This window comes from Xiphophorus hellerii, chromosome 9 (assembly GCF_003331165.1).
Source record: "Xiphophorus hellerii strain 12219 chromosome 9, Xiphophorus_hellerii-4.1, whole genome shotgun sequence".
NCBI lineage: Eukaryota > Metazoa > Chordata > Actinopteri > Cyprinodontiformes > Poeciliidae > Xiphophorus > Xiphophorus hellerii.
The window spans coordinates 20,734,633-20,755,748 of NC_045680.1; the positions used below are offsets into that span (position 1 = coordinate 20,734,633).

General features: G+C 39.5%; 1 protein-coding gene across 1 annotated transcript; it reads left to right on the forward strand.

The window, feature by feature from the left end:
• The first annotated feature begins 462 nt into the window (after positions 1–462).
• Positions 463–19,057, forward strand: fam20b (FAM20B glycosaminoglycan xylosylkinase). Its single transcript, XM_032572795.1, has 9 exons — positions 463–668; positions 3,053–3,361; positions 3,856–4,103; positions 5,102–5,188; positions 5,280–5,389; positions 10,663–10,834; positions 15,531–15,722; positions 17,874–17,933; positions 18,030–19,057. The coding sequence occupies exons 2-9, from the start codon at positions 3,233–3,235 to the stop codon at positions 18,259–18,261; spliced, it is 1,230 nt and encodes a 409-aa protein (XP_032428686.1). The 5' UTR covers positions 463–668; positions 3,053–3,232; the 3' UTR covers positions 18,262–19,057.
• Positions 19,058–21,116: the final 2,059 nt, after the last annotated feature.

Here is a 21,116-nt window from a genome sequence, read left to right on the forward strand (position 1 = left end):
GAACGTTTTTTTAAGCCACAAAACCACATTAGATTAGTGTTTTGTTTTTTCTTCATAGCACATAATGTACCAATTTTCCATCAAGGGACTACCACACAATGAAGAGACCAGCTCAACAAGTGAAAGGTCAGAGCATAAGATTCAAATATATTTATTTAGACATAATATCAAGATAAAAACTGGGGGTTTTATCTTGATAAAAGACTGGAATTTCCTCTGCAATCATTAAAAAACCATGTCACGCATAATTTGATGTTACGCCTCTGGATATGGTTTGTTATAACAATGATAAATAGTTTCATAGTGGACCATTCAATCCTGTGGTTTTGGTGTCACACCCACATGTGAACCACCGTGACTCAAGTGCCGTTTGTTTCCAGCTGATTAGCTTGCAAGCCGCCTGGCGTCATGGCGCAGCGGTGAAACACCGCCACCTGGCGGGCGGCTGCTGCCCCTGCGGCAGCAGGAGGAAGTGTTTCGGAAGTGAACGCTCAACGGCAGAGCTGGGATCGAGGGAGAGGGCGGAGAAACGGGAGCAACCGACTGGATTGTGGAAATGACACTGGCTTTTATCTAGCAGCCGAAATAATTTATGCCTGGCTTTCACGTCATTACCGATAAACCAGAGGCCGCTCCATTTACGATGAGCCGCATAGAAAGGCCGTAAGGTAAGTCAGCCCGGTCCGTGAACCCAGCGGAAGCTATCCTGCTAGCGGCTTCTTTTAGCTAATGCAATAAATGAGCCGCGGCTTGCTAGGCTGGTAGCTTTCTTCGGGGAGATGCGGAGGGTTTAGTGACCTAATAGGGCGAAAACGTAGGCGTGCGTCTGGTTTAAAGCAGTGTGGGAAGGTTTAGACTGTTTTCATGCCGTGTCAGTGATCTTAACCCCTGGATTGGGTTTCTCTGAGGTGTTAAGCAGCAGCATCATGAAAGAGCGATTGTTTAGGACCGCCTGCCTGCGTGGCTCACACGCCACATATTTATGGTATTGTAAATGTTGACCTGTCAGCCTGACAGGATTACCCTGGGTGTGGTAGCCTTAGCTAACATTCTGGCTAACGTGGCAGGTAAATATTATAAGTGATGCAACAGTGTAACCCAGGTTGAACCCATATTTATGAATATATTTAGCAGACAGAACAAGTTTTGAATCATTATTCATCGTATAATGTCTAGTCTCCACTGCTGGGGATCATGATATGTCTATTATCTGAGTCAGAGTAAGTCAGGAGGTTGTTGTCTCACAGTGTTGGTGTCGCTGGACCCAGATACGTTTAGTGGTCTTATTGTGACCCAGTGTTCATCAGCCGAGTTTTATGTCAGATTCTTGTGTACATAAATGTTATTTCTTGTGAAGACATTGTTCTGTTTAAAATGTAAATTACAGTCTCTACCGACACATATTTTCTTACAAAACAGTCAATAACCACATTCTGTCAAAACAACCACAAACCTCAATATATGTGTTTGAGACTGAGCATGACCAACAGAGAGCATCACATAAATGGCACATAATTATTAAATACAATCTGAAAAGTGTGGCAGGCATCTGTTTTCAGGCCTGAGTTGATACGTCACAGAGCAGCTTTTGCTGCAAGTCTTTTCGGTAATCAGCTTTGCACTTCGATTTCCTCTTTGCAAAATAACAAAGGGGTTGGAAATATTTCTCTGAACATCAACTTTCAATATTGCCAAAAAAAACCCAAAACTGACAGCCAGATTAACGGCCGAAGTAATTCTGAGACATTCATCTGACATACAACTGAGGGTCTCCTTAACGTCTGACAGCTATACTAACTGGTATTAAAGTGTGGCATATGTTTGGAGTAGCATTTTATGTAGTCTAATCTGATGCTGGCAACATGGTGGAGCGCGTGGGTGTGTGTTGCATTAAAAGCGTGCTCAGTAATTTCCTGTTCCTAGAGGATATTGGCTCTCATCGTTTGGAGACTGTGGTGGTTGAGTCAGAAGGTTTAGTTCCTGCATGGTGAGCCACATCTGCATTGCTTTTCAGATTATCCAATCTGAATAATCTGGTTATTGAGATACCATGGTTATTTCAATACCATGGTATTTAAAAGAGTTCATATTCTCCAACTTGTTATATTTTTTTTCTTTTGCAAAGCTGGAGAAACTATTTTGAATTTTGCTGTTTTGCGGATGAAAAAAACATTGACGGAAACGCGGCTAGTGAGCGTTAGCTTCTTTCAGTACTATATTGTTCATCCTTGGTCTTACACCAAGCCCACCTGGTGTGTCTGTTGCTGATGACTCCATCTTAGTCCCACCACAGAACAGAATCGGAGATAAAGGACATGATGTCGTCATGTGTATGGGATCATAACGTTGCCTGGTAACCTGTTTATGCTGCTGCCGAGCACTAAATACATACAGGCTATCCAGGCCTGTCACAATAATCAATAAATCAATTAATTGCATGATAAATTAAAACGAGCTCAATAATTTCCATTTGCATGATTTAGCGCTTTTCTCTTTCTGCCAAAAACTTTTCTTCTCCATGTTTCATGTAATCGACTCCAGGAGTTTTCTAGGCAAGAAAAATTTATTTGTGTGGCACATTTTGTGTCCAAGGCAATTCAAAGTGCTTTGCAGAAAAATCAAGAGAGTTTGAAAACATATCAAACAAGATAAAAACAAATTCAATGCAAGGACAAAAAATAAAATCATTGACTTATTAAATTAGGAAACAAAATGTAGATACAATATTTTCAGTTGTCATATTCACAGCTAAAAAGAACAGTTTTCTAATGTTTTCACAAAGTTTCAATGGTTTTCGATGCAGTAGCTCCTGTTTTATCTGCTGTTGAAATAAAGTCGCGGTCGTTACTGAAACAGGGTTATATGCTGGGTAGGCTTCCACTGAGCGGCAGAAGAACTGGGTCGCCCCCCGCCCCCAGCAGAGAGGATGGAGGGGAATAACCCACCGGGGCAGCAGATCAATCCCTTCCTCATCACACGTTATCAGCAGCACAACTGTCCTGATTGGTTCTGCTCCGTCTCTCATTTTCCTTTCCCTCCTCTTTCCCTGCAGGGAACACTCAAAAGTTTGACGTCCACGAGGTGGGGGGGGGGAAAGGCAGAAAATCCGGGGTGACAGATTCGATCCTCCGAGGCGGCTTCGGCAGGTCGGGGACGGTCGCCATGCGTCGACGGTGAGGGCCGACTCGCTGCGAGGGACACACACACACACACGCCGTCGGGAGAGGCGGAGATGAAGCTCAAACAGCGCATGGTGGTGCTGTGTGCCGTGCTCCTGCTTCTGGGCCTGGCCAAGATCTTCCTGCTGGACGGAGGGGAGGGCTCTGCGGCCAGTCGGCGGGACCTCCGCGCCTTCCGGAAGGTCAGCACATACTTAGCTGACAGGGTTCCTGTTCCTGGAAAAGGTGGTAACACTTTATATGAAGGGGTGTGCATGACAGTGACACCACCCTGTCATAACCATAAAACATTTGTTATGAACATGAAGGAGTCTTCATGAATGCTTGTGACCGTTGCCATGAAGTGTCATTCTGTGGATAATGACATTTTTAAAGAAAAGTTACAATAAATGTGTGATTTTTTGCATTAAAAGTGTCATTATTTACCGACTGACACTTCATGACCGCATTCATGAAGACTTCTTCATGTTCATGACAAGTGTTGTCATGTCAGTCTTATGCACACCCCTTCAAATAAAGTCTTATCAAAAAGAATTTCACACAATAAAAATGAAAGAGATTGTGCATAAAAATAATTTTTTGTTGTATAAAGCTTTCCTCATCTGTTTGGCAGTTCATCCGTCCATCTGTTCCGTGTTTACATTCTGCTTTTATAACTGCGCGATAATCCCCACAGATGGAGTCGGGTCTCTCTCTGCCCCGGGGAGCCCACCTCACACACACTCTCCAGTCTCCGTGGGAGATAGCGAGCCAGTGGGTGGGCCCCCGAGAGGTGTACCCCGAGGAGACCCCCGAGCTGGCCGCCGTGCTCACCTCGCTGAGCACGGCCAGGATAGAGCGCGCCGACGTGGGCTACAAAGGCACGCAGCTCAAAGCCCTGCTGGTGCTGGACGGAGGCCAGAAAGTGGTCTTTAAACCCAAGAGGTCAGACTTCAGATCATTCTGTGATTAGATATTGATTAATGTGTTGATTGATTGACTTACGATGAATTGATAAGCATCGTCTTTAAACCCTGGGTTTTGACACATGAAGGCATGGATACACTTTTCATAATGTGCTGAATTTAAAAAAATTAAATAACATTTTAACATTATTTTGTCAACTGTATTAACTGACTGAATAAAAAAGAGATTTGTGATTTTTCTCACGTATTTAGAAAATATAACCAAACAGGACCGTCCTGTTGAATAGAATAAAAGATGAAAATATGTGAAACACTTAATCCACCATGAACAGATATGTTCATGGTGCGGCTGCTCTTGACGGAATAGTAAAATTTTGCTCCATGAAATGCGTTAAGTCGTGATAGTCTTTAAAATCAATCATGCTAATTGACATGGGTTTTTTTTTGATCATAAATAATTTTTCTGCGTAACAACCTCTGTTTTTCTTTCATTACATCCTCGCCTTCGCAGCACATGAGTAAGTTTTGAATGAGGAGTTGATTCTGCTCGGCTGAATGAGGGTTAAGATGAAACTAAAGGAGCTTTTCAAGTGTTTATATTTCAAAACAAAACAGCATAAAGTTCATGTTACATCCCACACCGGACTCTGTTTGGACCGTTTCTTTTTCCCATCCTTGTATGGCTCTGCCTTCTTTATTTCTGTATCTATTGGCTGATGTTAAGGATGACCAGCAGCGCCTTCTGCTGGATGGAGGCCAAACTACAACACTAAAGCAAGATCTAAGCAGACATTATTAGCTAATTGATTGGAACTAATTTTGATCTAATAAATTATTAATTATAATTATATCAATTGTAATTATAAATAAATAAATTATAAATATAAATTATAAATATTATTATTATTATAAATTATTAATTGTAATTATTAATTTGTAATTGCTTGCATCCATCTGTGGCGTTCTTGTCCATTTAAAGTGGTTAAAATTCTGACTTTGTCTGATTTTCTTGCTCAGATACAACAGAGACTACGTGGTTGAAGGCGAGCCGTACGCAGGATACGACAGACACAATGCAGAGGTGGCTGCTTTCCACCTGGACAGGTGTGTTTGTGTGTGTGTTTATGTGAGCGTCACACATCGCTGTCTTTTATTCTCGCTCAAAACGATACGTGACGTTTCCTTTCATCCTCAGGATCCTGGGGTTCAGGAGGGCGCCCCTGGTGGTGGGCCGATACGTCAACCTGCGAACGGAGATCAAACCCGTCGCCACCGATCAACTGCTGAGCACTTTCCTCATGCAGGGTGAGTCTGCACTTTCCTTCCGCTCCGCATGCAAATTTCTTACGAGAGGTGAGCGTTTTCAGTCCTCTGGCTTTGAGTCTGGAATAAAAGATCCTCGTATATTTCTGTCAAGTTTTCTTCTCGTTCTGAGTTTGTTTTGAGCTTTGTGAGACTCAAATTCACTCTCCGTCAAACTGGCATGTCCTGTATTTCTCTGGCTCCGTCTCGCCGCACATTGAGTCTGAATAAAGTCTAGAAATCCACCCTGTAGGGGCGTGGCATCGGTGATGCTTGTGATGAAGCAAAACTCTGGAGAATTTCAATTACGGATGTGAGAATGACCTGAATCAACATGTTTGACCAGTCTGGGTGCACCAGCTTCATCTAAATAATCTGAAACCTGTTGTGTGAATCTGCTTTGAAGTATGCATCGGACCAGCTTGAGATTTAAAAAGACAAAGTACATCATGAACACCAAATTATTATTCTTCCTGAGCCGGGAATCTGCTTGTATAATTTCCCATGGAACATGGAAATGATAAGAGTTGGAGAAATAGTGTTTGTTTTGATGCACAAAGATTAAAAAAACGCTGAAGAAATGCAGCGGTTTTCACAGTTGGTACCTTTATTTTATGTGAAATCAACATTCTTGATTTTTGAATTGCAACATCATACCAGGAGTTTCACATTTTAGCCATCAGTATTTTGCTTTTTTACACAATGACTGAATTTTACCGCATTAAGAAATCAGAAAAAGTTCAGTTTCATCTCCTGTCTAGACATCCAAACCAAGGACTTTGCACAATTGTTTTTAGAGTTTGACAAACTAATTAAAGGTAAAAAGTGTCCAAACTCTGCTTTAAAAACATCTATTATCAGCGTACTGTACTCCATTCTTTACTTTGAAATTTTGGAATAGAGCTGATTAAAGTTAGTTCAGCTGATTTTTATAGATAAAAGTCTGTTTTATCTATAAAAATCTTTTCTTTATTTTTGGAACCTACAGATGATTCGATTCGGGGTTTTTTTTTGCAGGTACAAAGGTAAAATTAAACAGCACAGAAACTGTAGTCTGTAAAAGTCTTCAGACATGCATCAGCAAGGATTTTCTGATTTTGGTCATCCAAAAAAACAATAAATTTTTATAAAGTTGCATTTTTATGATGATGCGTCATGTTCTGTAAACATTTTCAGGAATTTTCCACCTTTAACACCACAGTTACTGTAAGTATAAAAGCCTTAACGACTTTATGAAAATCCATCCAGTCCTCCGGCTCATTCTGGGGACCCCGAGGCGTTCCCAGACCCGACGGGAAATCGAGCCCCTCCAGTCAGTTCTGGGTTTCCCCTCCACCCTATGAGAGATGCTCACTTCGAACGCTTGTATATAAAAAAAATCTATCTATCATTAGTTTAAAAAAATTCAACCTTTAGTTTAATCATGGGAAAAACGTTGTCAATGTGCTCTAGGAGTAGTTCTTCTTGGGAGGTTCAGCACTGCTGCAGCTTCTTTTAGACTTCGTCTAAAATAATGACTTTGTAACCTTTAGGTTTTTTACATGGTTTTACATGATGTGTAACTGTTTGAAATCTTTCAGCCTTCAGAGAGACTCTATTTAAAATATATAAGGTCAGATGATTATCAGGCCTTAGTTTGGCTTCTAAAATTGAGCTCAGCTTTCATAAAAATGTACTTTACTGACATCTGATTTATGATTTAGAGGCCCAGGCTGGTTTGATTCATTTTCCCCCACCCACACTTAAGGATAAAATCATTTAAAAGCTTCTTTTTGTATTGACGCAGGTTATCTTTATCCAATATTAGAATTAGCTGGATCTCAAACGTTTTAATGCGGGGGAGAACATTTATCACACCACTGCAGGAGACGGTTCGACTTAAGATTGAGAAGATTAGTTTGAAGAAAAGTAGCATGAAGTGCAATGTGTTGGTGACAGGCTAATCTGATGAATGATGATGTTATTTTGATATTACTGTACAGCTCGGTTTCACACCAGCTCTAAGGAACAGGTGCGCCTCTTTGAATTAGAATATCAAACCGCTAATTTTTTTCTGGAGTGCTATTCAGAAAGTGAATCTCACGGTATGAGATCGTCCAAACTTTCATTTCTGAACTTTTTGAATCATTACTTCTCACACCTTCCTCCTGAAAATACTCTGCAGATTCTCAGTCAGATTCATTGCTTGTGGGTCTTCTGCCACATTTTTCCCTTCCACTCAATTTTCCATGAACAGGTGCAGCATTCTGAGCATCCAGCTCGTTCTGCTTCGACGTTTTCTTGGTTTTCCATTTTGTGGAGATCGCTCTGTCTGCAGCACAAACTATGTATCGGTCTTTACTAGTCGGGACCAAAATGTAAAAATCCTTTTATGTTTTTATATATATATTTGTAATATTCGGATTTTCTGAGACACAAATAAACACATGTTGAGTCAAACTACTGAGATTAATTTCTTTAATGAAATGTTTTGTTATATTGTGTGTTTGTGGGGTTTTCCCTGTTGAACTCAAATTGAACCCCAATTTTTTTTTTTTTCTAGACCTTTCAGAGTGTGATTATGTCACAACAATAAAAGATTAATTTATTTTAAGTCTTTGTAGATGCCTTTACCAGAGAGGCTCCTCATTTTAGAGAAGAGCTGTATAAAAAATGCTTTTTGTTCTTTACCTGCTCTATAAGTCCGTTTTTATTTCATAAAGATGAAGAGGAGCTGCCCCTCCTCCATTTTTGGACGTGTGGAAGCAAACCAGTGTTTCTGTTCCTTAAAATTTCTTTGGGGGAAAAGTCAGACCAAGTCATTTTGATTGGACTCTTTTTAAACTATCAAGCATAAACTAAATATTGCAAATAATTGCTAGATCAAACAGAATTTCTTAAAGGCAAACAGACTCAGGACGAGCTTTATATTTAATGGGACACATTAGTAAAATGAAAAATCAATCATTTTGATTTGTGATGCTGAAAAATCGTTTGATTCTGTTATCTATTGTTATTTATTTCAGACATTTCAAAAATCTGGTTTTATTTGCCCTTTCAGTTCAGTCCTAAAACCCACACCACACTCCCATAGCAGGATTAAGAAATGCATTGACTCTGTATTAAAGATACTCGATGTAAGATGTGTTTTTACGTCAGTGGTATTTTACTTTCTCAGGGGATAAAAGACTTTTTCGTTTTAGATACCTTAAAGTTAGAACATATTTCAGTCGTAGAAGAAAGTAATCCAGATCTAGTTAATATTACGGTTGATAAATCTAAAATAAACAGAAGATCAATTGCGAGAATATATTCATCTTTGCAGGAATCTTATAACGTTTCTAGACTAAATCAAATCAAAGCGGGGGAAAAGAAGCAAATCTAATTATTACAGAAGACGGCTGGTTTAATCAACGCATGACTCTGGCAAACACGTCAAGTTTCAGGCAGATGGCAGAAATTTACATGGAAAAGTATAATTAGTTTTGCGATTATCCCTGAAATAAAACAAAAGCAAAAAAAGGCCGATTTTTATACACAGGTTGATGTTGGGGGGAGTGTGGAAACTTTATGGCCGATCATTTTCATTTCCTTCGGGATTGTTGAGTTCTCCAGCCTGATTGGCTGAAATGATTCATTTAATCACTGATCTGGAGACCGAATCAATATATTTGGGAGAAGCTTTATATAAAACCACCTTAGAAGATAAATACAGTTGACAGAGTTCCGTGTCGGTGAGTCGCAGTTCAGACGTTAAATGACGATCGATGAGGCTTTTATATTACTGTGCAGCTTTATCAGATTGTATCACAGGTAAAAGTGATATCTGACAGTGTGAGTGTTAGACTGGCAGAGAAAATCCAGAATGTGTAGAAATTTGCATACGAGAGTTTTTTTCTGTGAAGTATGTAGAGAGGCAGCTCTGGCTCACTTTTTTTTTATTGCACAGTGCAGCAAAGTTGCCCATTTAAATCACACGAGTTCGCTCTGTGTCACCAACTTGACTTATCGATTATGTTTGTGTTTTTTGTTTTTTTGTGACTCATTTAATAACTTCAGTGTTTTTGTGAGAAGATCATTTTCAGCCCTTCACCTTTTCATACACAAACAGTTTTTAGTGTTTCAGGTTAAAATGTGGTAACTTGGGTTCTCCTGCAGGAGGTCTCGCAGTTATTTAGTTTTGGTCCCAGGTCACAATCTGACATATCGTAAGAGCCTTCAATCCAAAGTGGGATTAGAACCAGTTCAATTGAAACGGTGATAAAATGTAGAACTAAATTATCTGCAAAATCTGAGCATCTTGTTGATGTGAAATTGTGGAGAAAAGTAGACGGATCCGCTATGGTTCAGTATCTGGATAGAAAGGGTTTTTTGTCTGAAATGGCAGATCATAGACAGGAAACAGGAAGTAGGACTACATTAGCTGGTTCTTTTTCATTTTTAGCCGAAGTTATTAAGAGCCACTGCAGAAGGTTCAAAGATCCATTTGCATCTCCGGAGCCGCAGGTTGGATGCCCCTGGACCGGATGAAGGGCTGAAATGACTCGGACCCGTTCTATATTTACAGTTTTTAATTTGCTAACATTAATTTACTTGCTATCGTCAGACCTTTGCTGACTCTTATTGTAATTACTCTACTAGATTTTTGTCTTGATTTTTACATTTTATTTTTGTCAACCAAAACACCAAGTGGTACAATAGCTTTTCTGGCTGATTTAATATTTTTCTTTCTGGACAGTTTATGCCTTGTTTTTTTTGTTTTTTTTATCAACTCTGAAATCTTACAGAAACATTTAATCTTTGTAGATTTTAGTCACTCAGATAAATCATCTGAAAACATTATACAAATCTGGAAAAGCTTTTTTTTTTTTCCATATCACATCGCAGGGGGAAGGAAAAAATAAAAATGAAAAAATAAAACGGTACACTGGGGCATCTAAACGCCTTGTGAATTCACCGCTGGTTCAGTACGTCACGCTGACTCATCTCTGAACCCGGGTTAATATTCTGCTTCATTGTTTTTCCTTTTTGCTGTACTATAATGCAAATGAGCAACGTATGAAGTTTGAACTCGTCAGTCAAACCTGCAACTTTCAGAGTACATTTTCTATGACGATGAAAAAAAACACAATAACTTCACTGCTGCCCATGAAGTTGGAATATTTTTAACAACTTTCCGTAAAATGTCAGTTTCATGACTTATTCCTGACGAAACGTATATTTTAAGTTTTTTGTGGTTTTTTTGTGCTAAATCACAGCAGCCGTGTCATTCCCGTTCTCATCGTGTCTCTCTTCAGGTAACAACACGTGTTTCTATGGGAAGTGCTACTACTGCCGGGAGACGGAGCCGGCGTGTGCGGACGGTGAAACCATGGAGGGCTCGCTGACCCTCTGGCTGCCGGACGTGTGGCCCCTGCAGAAACACAGACACCCGTGGGGCCGCACGTACAGAGAGGGCAAACTGGCCAGGTGGGTGTGGAATTTATGGCCGCCTGGGACAATTCTGTGACACAAGCACGATTCGGTTTGATGGTTATCAAGAAAAATTTAAATGTTGCGTTGTTCAGGCTGATGCCTGAATGTGGTTGAGCTTTGATTGCTCATAACATGAGGTCAGAATGCAGTTCGGGTGTGTACGCTGTTTCGGCTGGTGAGGGAAGTTACACACAGTTCTGCTTTGCAGCGACAAATTCCCTTCTGCAGACTCAGACATCCCATCATTTCCCAAGAGACCTCTGATGGTTAGTGTGGCTTTCACATGGGTGAATGGAGCAGAAACCTGCGGTATAGATGATGGTGGTCTGCTTCTCTTTTAGCAATTATTGCACAAAGAGGAAATGTTTTGCGTTTTGGCAGAAAAGATTGGAGTATTTATTCTAAGGGTTGGGCATTTATCATATAATTTGCCATTAAAAGTGAAAAACTTCTTATTATAACAAGAAAGCTAATTAGTTGTCACAATAAATTCCAATTAACGCTGTTTAAAAAAAACAAAAAAAAACCCAAAAGCGTCTGTACTGTCGGCATTGTCAGTTTTGCTATTATTGTTTGTATCGCTGTTTGTTCAGTGAACGTATCAATAAATTTGAAAATATGATTAGATGTAGTTGCTGTGTACAGTTTAGTCATACAAATCACACTTTTTTTTTTATGTGACTGGTGTCCCAAAGAAGCACGTTATCAATGTTCAAGAGCATTATTTGTATTTGTGGAGCTATGATTGCTGGACATTCAGTTGCCTAAAAAAGAACCGAATCAGTTTGTATCTTCACTTTTGTCGTTATCACAATCGTTCCACAACTTCTCATGATCCCCCGACCCCTAGTTTATTCTGCTTTTGCTTCCTCGTTGCACTGAAGTAGTTCAGATCAAATCAATTTTAGCAACAGACATGATGTAAATTCAAAAGCTATTTTTAAAATGTACTCATTTTAAAAACAAGGGCTGTCCCCCAATAAAAATAACTGAGATCAGCCAGGCCTGATGGCGCCCTGGCCCGCAGAATCAAGATGTCACACAAATGGAACCTGTCTGATAACATGAAGTAGGCCAGTTAAAGCAATTCATCAATGGATGAAAGACAAAGTCATTAGCATTTATGTCTAAATTATTAGCCACTGTTACTGAAGTAATAGCTGTTGTAAGAAAATATAATAATATGTTGAAAAATTGACCAGATCTCTTATCTCACCAGGACAACCAATGTGCTAATCTTTGTAAAAACTCATCAGAATTTTAGATTTTAGTTCATTTTTTATTTATTTTATTTATTTCTGTTTGTTTTGTGATGAAATAGCTGGGAGAAGACGTTTTTTTTTTTTTTTTTACTACATAGTAGAATTATCATCTGAAACACATTAACAAGTCCAAAAAAATTACCAAAATTGTTATTTCAGAGAGGCAAAGTCAAAGTCCAGACTAAAAATATATTGACGGTTTAGCTTGACCTTAAACAGGAGACACACTTCCACGGCAATTGTTGTTATTAACCATCTATTAAAATTTGTTTATTGATCTACAAAGTATACACCTGTCAGAAAAGAGGAAAAATACTTTTTTAATAGAACTGTACATTTATGTTGCAAGCTAGAAAATGGGAAGTAAACATTCTGGAGATGCTGATCCTTAAAATGCCTTACCACATCTTCAGTCCTCAACGCTGATATTGCTCATTATTTTATATATTTGACTTTGTTTTGCCAGGTTGTTCCATTCCGAAGATTGTTTTGAGCATTAAGTGCCAGCAACCTAACACTTCTCTATTCCAATTCATCTCTTACTTTTGAATATCTGGCGAGCTTAAAGTTTAAATTCTCCCAGGTTATTTTGTTTTTGTCTTTTAAAAACAAGAGAAAAAACCCCAATGGGCCAAGAATTAAGCCTTGTGGGACTCCCTTGGGTATTTGCAATGGCTCCGAATAGAACCGTCCATCTGAACTGCCTGGTACTACTTATGAGATCATTTCCAAACCTTTCACAGTTTGTTTAGGATAAACATCTGGAAGACATTTGAGTGATGTGAAGTGGACAATGGTGTCAAAAGCTTTAGAAAAATGGACTGCTGGTCACGAAGAGCTTATGTTGTCAGATAGCAGGAACGTTAGTGGGTGTATTTTTTTTGGTGGGTAATTAAATATTGTGCCGTAGAAGAAAAAGTACAGCATGTCTATGTGAAGAAGAATATTTTATTAGTTACTCTTAGTTAAGAGACGGCAGAAAGGAGAGAGGAGTATCAATAAATCCAAGACTGTTCAAGTCAGAGGAGGTCCAGATGACGGATACATGTAGGGAAGCATCATTACCCATGTGGAGTGAGATGTCCTGGTGAATCTTTATTGTGAAATGGTATTTTGCCTGGGAACTTCTAGCACAGTAACATTCTTTAATGAGATCATCGTAAAGAGGAAGTCCCTGAATTTGATTTTTGGGAAAGAGAAATTAACTGGATGCAATAAAAGTAGAAAATTACAGGGTTTTTTAAAAAAAAAAAAAATTCCAGGTGATTACTACTGGTTCTGTTCAAAATGTAGTCGTATAAATCCACCTACAGGTGGGCGAACGATTCCTTCAGATCGTTAGCTTGATTTTTAACACATTAAAGACACATCACAACATTATTGTTAGGTTTTTGATTTGGACAATAACGAAAGACTCCAACGTTACTCCAAAACAAAAGATGCATTTTAATAAATGCCAGATAAGCTTGGTCTATGATGAAACTGGCTTATCTGTCAAACATCAACAAGTGGTTTGTAAACTGTGTAATTTGGCAGACTCCTCGGCCATTTATTGCACCAGAAATGACGTTATTAGAACCAGTGGGTGAAGCTTAACCTACTAAATGTTTTTGAAGGTTAACGGAAAGTTTTTAAAAATGAAACTTTTCCACCTCCAGTGAAGACTCGGTCAAGACTGGGCTGCATTTTCTCGTTGAATATACTGTAGTAATGCCTACTTTTAAATAACTTTTGACAATTAATAATACTAATCTGAAATACCAGACACATTTCATACAAGATTAATTAGAACTTAGTTTTGGAGACCTAAATAATGTTTGTTGGTAGCTCTTACCAGGACTACTGTATATTTGCACACGGGAATAATGTATTTAATATATAAATACTTTACAAGTATAAAAGTGAGCCACAGAAAAGTTAAAACTTCAAATGTTTTTCAACCTATACAGGAAATTTGTAAAGAAAAAGTTAGTTTTATTTGAACAGCGTGTCACTTTTTTTCTCAGTTTCTGTAGATTAATAACAAATTTGATCAGGGAATGCTGCGTAATAGAGTGCAAAGCATTTTCATGTGTAGAAATCATTATAGTAATTTTACTAAAAGAATTTTGAGCCATTATGATTAATACAGATCAAAGGGGGGGAAAAAAATCCACTGAGGCATAAATTTCTGCCCAAAGAAATGCTTACAAAAAAAGAATGTGATGTTATTTGATGTTGAAAGGTTGTACATTTGCATGAAAAAAAATTACAGTTCATCATGATTAAAGGCATATATATTTATGAAATTAAAAGTAGGGTAGTCTTTGAAATTGTAAATTCAGAAACTTGTAAGAAACACGTGGCTGCATCGAATCTGGTCCTCAGATGTTTTGACGCAGGAAAAAAGCCAAGTTCTACCTGAAAGTGGACTTTAGAATTTCAGACAACTTTGTTTTTCTTTTTCAAAATTTTGACTTGACCATGTCAGAATGTCTTTTTTTTTTTTTTTACCCCTCCAGGGGGTCTTTTTGTGGGCTCTAGTGTCCCTTATATGATAGTAGGCTGACAAGAAACGGGGAAGGAGAGGGGGGAAGACATGCGGCAAATGTCGTCGGGTCCGGGAGTCGAACCCACGACGGCCGCGTCGAGGACTCAAGGCCTCCAAATGTGGGTCGCGCTATCCCCTACGCCACCACGGCACGCCTAGAATGTCTTTTTAATATCGTAAATGTATAGAGATTTTTCTCTGGGCTTTGACTTTGACGTCAGGCAATATCCAAGTTTCTTTAATATTAAAAATGTCAAATTAATCTCAATATTTTCGATATTTTTGGCAGAAGTGTACGCCTTCCTCCATGGCCATTTATTTTGCATTTTATTCTCAATTTATTTTTATTATTTTTTTTTTTCAAACATGCTGCTACGTGCTGAGCTAAAAAGTCCATGAAATAACTATTTTAAGTGGCTGCCAGTACCCTCTTCTGAGTAATTTAACTCACATCAGCCCAGACCTACAGGCTTGTTCCCCTTTATCTAAATTTAGCCTAACTGACTTTTCTTCCTGTCTGTGTGAATTCTGGTTTCTCCTTTCTGGCTCCTGTGTGTGCACAGCTGCACCGTGTAGACAGAGGGCAGCTCCGAGCACACTCCACCGGCTCCTGTTGTGCAATAAGAGCTTCAAGGAAAACATATTGGGAGAAAAAAAACGGAGCTGCAGACCCGACGTTTCACCTCATTTCCTGTCTTGTAAAATTCATTTGGCCGTTTGGTTTCTGTGATGTCTGTAATTTAATGACTTTTCTGTCAACCTAGCTTCCTTCTTAAGTGCGGCTCTAACCACCTGATCTTATCTTTTGTGAGCTGACAGGAAGGTACTTCCAGTTGCCATTGCAAACAAACTTATTTTAATCTATCAAAAGAACTTTTATGTTTGTTTTTCCACATAGGTGGGAGTATGATGAAAGCTACTGCGAAGCGGTGAAGAAAATGCCCCCATACGACGCGGGGCCGCGGCTCCTTGATGTGATTGATACAGCCGTTTTTGACTATCTGATCGGCAACGCCGATCGCCATCACTACGAGAGTTTCCAGGATGACGGCGGAGCCAGCATGCTCATCCTGCTAGATAACGCCAAGAGGTGAGGAGTGATGAAACCACAAGATGAAATTATTTTGATTGTATTTTTTATTTATTCATTTATTTTTTGAAGTCGTACCATGTTTGTTTTGCATCAAATTTAAAGAAGTCCCTTGTTTTTTTACCGTAACTGAGACTCTGGAGCGGAGTCTGTGTGCAGCGTTGACACTGAACAAACAGATTAGTCACTCCTGAAGAGTTACAGTAAAATTCTCCTTTTTAGTAAACGTATCGGCACCATAAGGATATTGTTAATCCACTTTTTACATCTCACTTTTGATATCCTGTTAAATTGTCACTCATCTCTTCTCGTTTGCCCATCTCTTTTTCAAGAACTTACCGCCACTGAAACCGCTTTATAACTGAGTCATATACACCCACTCCTCGGATGGAAAGAAGAGGGTTTTTCTAGTCTTGCTCTTAAATTTGTTTGTTTTATAAACACAGTCTGGTTTGTGAACAGTTTTACTGATAACTTCTCTTTTTTATTCTGAGAAGCATGGTGTCAGGCTTTTTTTTTTTTTTTTGTCTGGTTGTAAAGTCTCTCCCTGGCAGAACAAATACATTATTTCGTATCTGATTTTTTTAAAATTTTATTTTCTTTTTTTACTTCTAGACCAAACAGCAGATATTCATCTGAACATTGAACCACTTCCTTTTTGCTGCTGTGGTAGGATGAGGGAGTGTTGGTTTTACGTTGGGTGGATGATGAGGATTATTCTCTAACAAACCGCACCACCTTAAATAACTTATACCTCCTTAAAAAGCCTTAATCGTAAAATCAAGGCCTTAAAAAGTCTTAAATCCACTTAAAAACACATAAGATGGTTTTAAATGTATTCCCCATAGGTCTTAAAATATTGTAGTGGCAGGACTATTTAATCTCGTATCTTTTATGTAGGGTTTTGTTTTTCCTCACAGGAGTTTTCGTCAGGCAACAGTTTGAGTCGACTGCAAATTTCTTGCCAGTTGGGACGACGTTGGTTTTTGCCTTTGGCTCGCTTCCGTTGCCAACCCGTACAATGTTGCATTTTTGTGCAAAAAAAAAAAAAAAAACTCCACACAGAAAACGGTAGTGCTGCTGCTGCTAGCGGTTTTTGGAGCAGCATTTGGTGCGACACAAACTGAGAAGTCGAGAAAGACAAAGAAACTAAGTCAGAGGTTTAAGCCTATTGGAGAATTTTATTTCAACAAAGTTATTACTGTGGGGGGGAAGAACATCTGAGAAGGAGGAGATTATGGAAAAGAAGCAGAGCATGAAACGAAAACCACAGATGCAGCTACGATGAAAAATGGAGGTAAAGGGAGTAAAAGGAAAGGCAATTAATGTCTTCAACTAAAGTGAGAATGTGACAATATCTCACAAGAGTTTCTACTTCTTTAGTTTTGAGGAAGATCTATTCCTCGAATAGTTCTTCCTGTTTGCCATAGTGGTTAAATACTAATCCACAACCCAAAGCAGCAATGGCTATATTTCCTCATAATTACGAAAAGTCGCACACACACCATTGCTTTCACTACTTTGCTTGCACACAGAAGGATATTTATTACAAATATAAATCCAAAGACCCTATAAAAGGTGGTCTAAAGCGAGGAGATCTGATGCAGTTTAAACAAAAATATCAGACATACACTAACAAGCTGTAGGGATAAATTATTATTCTCTATTTGGAATCCAAGAAGCCTAGGCAGACTCAAAGCCAAACCTTCTTAATCTCATCAAGCAGGGATTTTACTTTTATTTTATTTATTTATTTATGTGTATAGTTATTTCATTTCTTCAGTAATTATAATTATTATTTACATTTTTGTACTTTTTTTTGTCTTAACGGTGGTTGCCCATGCAAAATAGCGTGAATAGTGTGGGGTCTTACTAATAGGTCACGGTCTGATGACTTTTGCTTCTTTGGATGAGTGATCCTGATGTTGGTGGGTCGAATGAAGGGGGCTGAGTGTTTCACCTATAAGTGTAAAAATATGAGCAACATTAACATGTATCTTTTGTCTATCGGTGCTCAGTATAAAGACTTTCTTTTTTAACATAGTCCTGTCTCAATAATTTTGAGGCAAGAGCTCAATAGTTCTGTGTATGCATGGAGTATTCACACACCTTTAACTTCTCTTGTTCATCTCTGTTGTGTTTTCTCGGCAGCTTCGGCAATCCTTCTTTGGATGAGCGAAGCATCCTGGCGCCCCTCTACCAGTGCTGCATGTAAGTCCCCACACGGTCAAGTCACATTCATCAGATTGGTCTCTCCCATAACCAATCGCCTCTGCGTGTTTTGTTGCTTTCAACTCCCTGCGGCAGGATTCGTGTTTCCACCTGGAACAGGTTGAGCTTCCTGAAAGGTGGAGTCCTGAGTTCGGCCATGCGACAGGCGCTCGCTTTTGATCCCATTAATCCCGTCCTGGCGGAGCCTCACCTCGCAGCTCTGGACAGGCGTCTGAACGGAGTCATAGCAACTGTGAAGCAGTGCATGGAAGCACAAGGCCCAGACAACACGCTGATAGAGGATCGGATGAACCTCCCGCATCCGTAGGAAAGCAAAAACAAGCGGCGAGGCTCGTCCGAACAGCCGTCTTCAGACAGTGGCTCTGCAGCTTCGGGGGAAGCAGGAGCAGCAAATGAAACGGCACGGTGGGCGAAAGGCGCCACGTTTCTTCACCCTCCATCCGTTTATCGACTCTCTGAGAAATGCGATCCTCAATGGAGAACTCTGGCCAAAGAGTCGGAGAGTGCGACCGTTTCACATCCAGCCTCTCAGGACCGCTGTGAAAAGGAAAGCAAACACTGAGAGCAAATTCTACCACTGCTGGTGTCGATGTTCCTCCCACCTCGTGCCAAATCCTCCCTCATCGGTCATGCTTGTTGATGTACGCCTCATTATCCGCAGACGACGGATGAAGAAGTGTGAAAGCTTGAAATGAGACTCCGACATCTCTGTGAAAGCCACACTTCAGACCAGAGCTGAAGGAGCCAATAAACTGAGAAGTTACTTTAATTATATATATAAAAAAATACTCCTTCAATTTATTTTGACTTTTAAACGGAACTGATAGTTGACTCATTTTTGCTCAGTATTGTACATATTTAAGTAGTGATGTAGATTAATGAACTGATGGGATATAAATATTTGGACTATAATATTAAATGAAATTTAGTGTGTGTGGGTGTGTGTGTGTGAGAGAGAGAGTAAAAAGGAGAGAATGAGATGATGTGCCATACTGTGCCGTAACTCAAAGCTACTGACATGACAGACTTGAATCTTGGTGGGGGTCAGAGGTTTTAGGGTGTTTTAGTTCATTTTCGGCATTAAACTATGGTCTACATCTGTATACCTAAGTTGTCTTTTTCTTAGTCTGGTCACCAAAATAATTTGCCATTAGACTTTCACCTAAAAGCAATTTTCAAATGAGGATTTGTTGATTATGGCAAGAAATCAATCCAAGTCAATGAGCCTACGTGAAAATATTCTTTGCTTTTGAGTGTGGAGTTAACCGTAATCTCTATCACAACACATTTCCTTCATCAACGTGCCAAGAAAAGCTGCCTCTTGAGTTTCCTGTGACTGTAAATCATAAGAGAAGGAGATGGTGACATCAAGTACAAATGAGTTTTAAACAATATAGTGGGCAGTACAGGAGGCATTGGAAGACTTCATAGCATTCTTTTCAAAACATTACAGGGAGTCCGCAAAAAGTGTTAAAATTAAAATTAAAGCCTTAAAATGTCTTAAATTGGTTCAGAAAAGTAAGTTGACCTTTAATACGTTAATCAAAGGGTTTAAATTTTGAATTAACAGGACTATTAGACCCTCCAATGGTCTTAGCATGAACCTCGGAAAGTATCGTTATGGTTTTACAGCAGCAAAGTGTGGTGTCCCATCAGACCGTCAGTTCCTGAAACCACACACATAAAAGAAAATTGTAAAAGTGTACTTGAGGTCAGTGCCAACCTGCAATGACCCTGCTATTAACTCTGTCTCTTAAGGAGGCAGGAGGGTTAATCCCTTTTATTTTTTAGTTTTCACATCGAACTTTGATGTTGGGAAAAAGTTCAAGTCACACTCGAGCATCTTCATTGCATTCTGTGACTAGCCAGCTAGCTAGCTTTTTTGCGTCTATCATGTAGTGCAAATTTACTCTGAGTTGGCTGAACGAAGTCTGTACATTTCTGTGGAGATCCATCCACCCACCAATCTAACGCGCCTGTCCCTAGTGGGGTCGCCAGGGATGCTGGTGCCTGTCGCCAGCGGTAAACAAGTGAGAGGCTAGTGTCACCCTGGCCAGTCATCAGGTCGCCAGTCCATCGCAGTTTCTGTGGAGATATGGGTCTTAAATTCTGTTCAAAATTATCTTAGAAAATCTTAAGTTTGAGTTGGTGAGACCCTGCATTAATGATGTAAAGATCCTATTGACAGTTGAGCAAACGCATCAAATTTAAATTATATCACTTTCTTTGTCAGAAAGTAACTGGTCATTGGTCATCGCTCTAACACTCGTCTACTCGTGAAGCTGATCCGGGTCTGCGACTTCTTCATTTGGTGAGTGAATAGCATAACAGAGGCGGGCTGACCTCCCACATTATTCTTTCACGTGAGATAGCAAAAGGTCACTTAATCCCGCCATCGCGTGTGAAGTCAAATGTGTAGTAAATGTGATTAATCAGATTATTATCGTGGAGTCTCACAAGCCAAGCCCAGCACTAATTACTACCGGACTTTTCAAATCAAGAAATTTACTAAAACAAACAAATCTATCTGGTGATATGAAATAAGACTACAAAGAGCTTCACGTCTCGCCAACCAGAAGAAAAGTTTCTGACGTCTTCAAGCTCGAATGGGTTGCAAAGTCTAGTGGACAGTGAAGTTCTGTGGTCTCAGGTGTTTGCCAAAAAAGTTGCTCCCACTACTTTCTAGCAAACAGTCCTCCCTGATGGAGTCTGATCACTGCCTGATGCTTTACCACAGCAGGTATGGAAAACCACAAATGCAAAAATTAAATCATATACAAATCTATTAATCTCTTTATAATAAATAAAAAAATATATAGCTTTTTATTTAAGCATTTATGTCAGCTTGAGTCATGCAGAACTGATCTGATCGTTTCCATAGCAGCAATCAGAAGCAAGATTTTGCTTCTGATTGTTGAAGCAAGGTCTTGCTCCCACAAGATGTCTGTGGGACATTGATGTCCCACAGACCCATTGATGTCGGTCAATGGGTCTCTGTCCCATTGATGTGACAGAGACTGTAAGAGACAGTACCGAGGAGAATCGTACTGTCTTCGAACAAACTGACCCGGCGGGGGAAGTTCGTTCAAAGACGACCGTACACCGTGAGGGTGAGAGAACAGTCGCAGCAAAATCTAACCCGACTGGGGAAGATTTGTCTGC

Excerpts from the sequence above, each read along its gene's own strand:
- fam20b (XM_032572795.1), top strand. The coding sequence starts at position 3,233 with ATGAAGCTCAAACAGCGCATGGTGGTGCTGTGTGCCGTGCTCCTGCTT. Across the intron at positions 10,835-15,530 it reads AGAGAGGGCAAACTGGCCAG|GTGGGAGTATGATGAAAGCT; the intron begins GTGGGTGTGGAA and ends TTTTCCACATAG. Across the intron at positions 15,723-17,873 it reads CTGCTAGATAACGCCAAGAG|CTTCGGCAATCCTTCTTTGG; the intron begins GTGAGGAGTGAT and ends TTTTCTCGGCAG.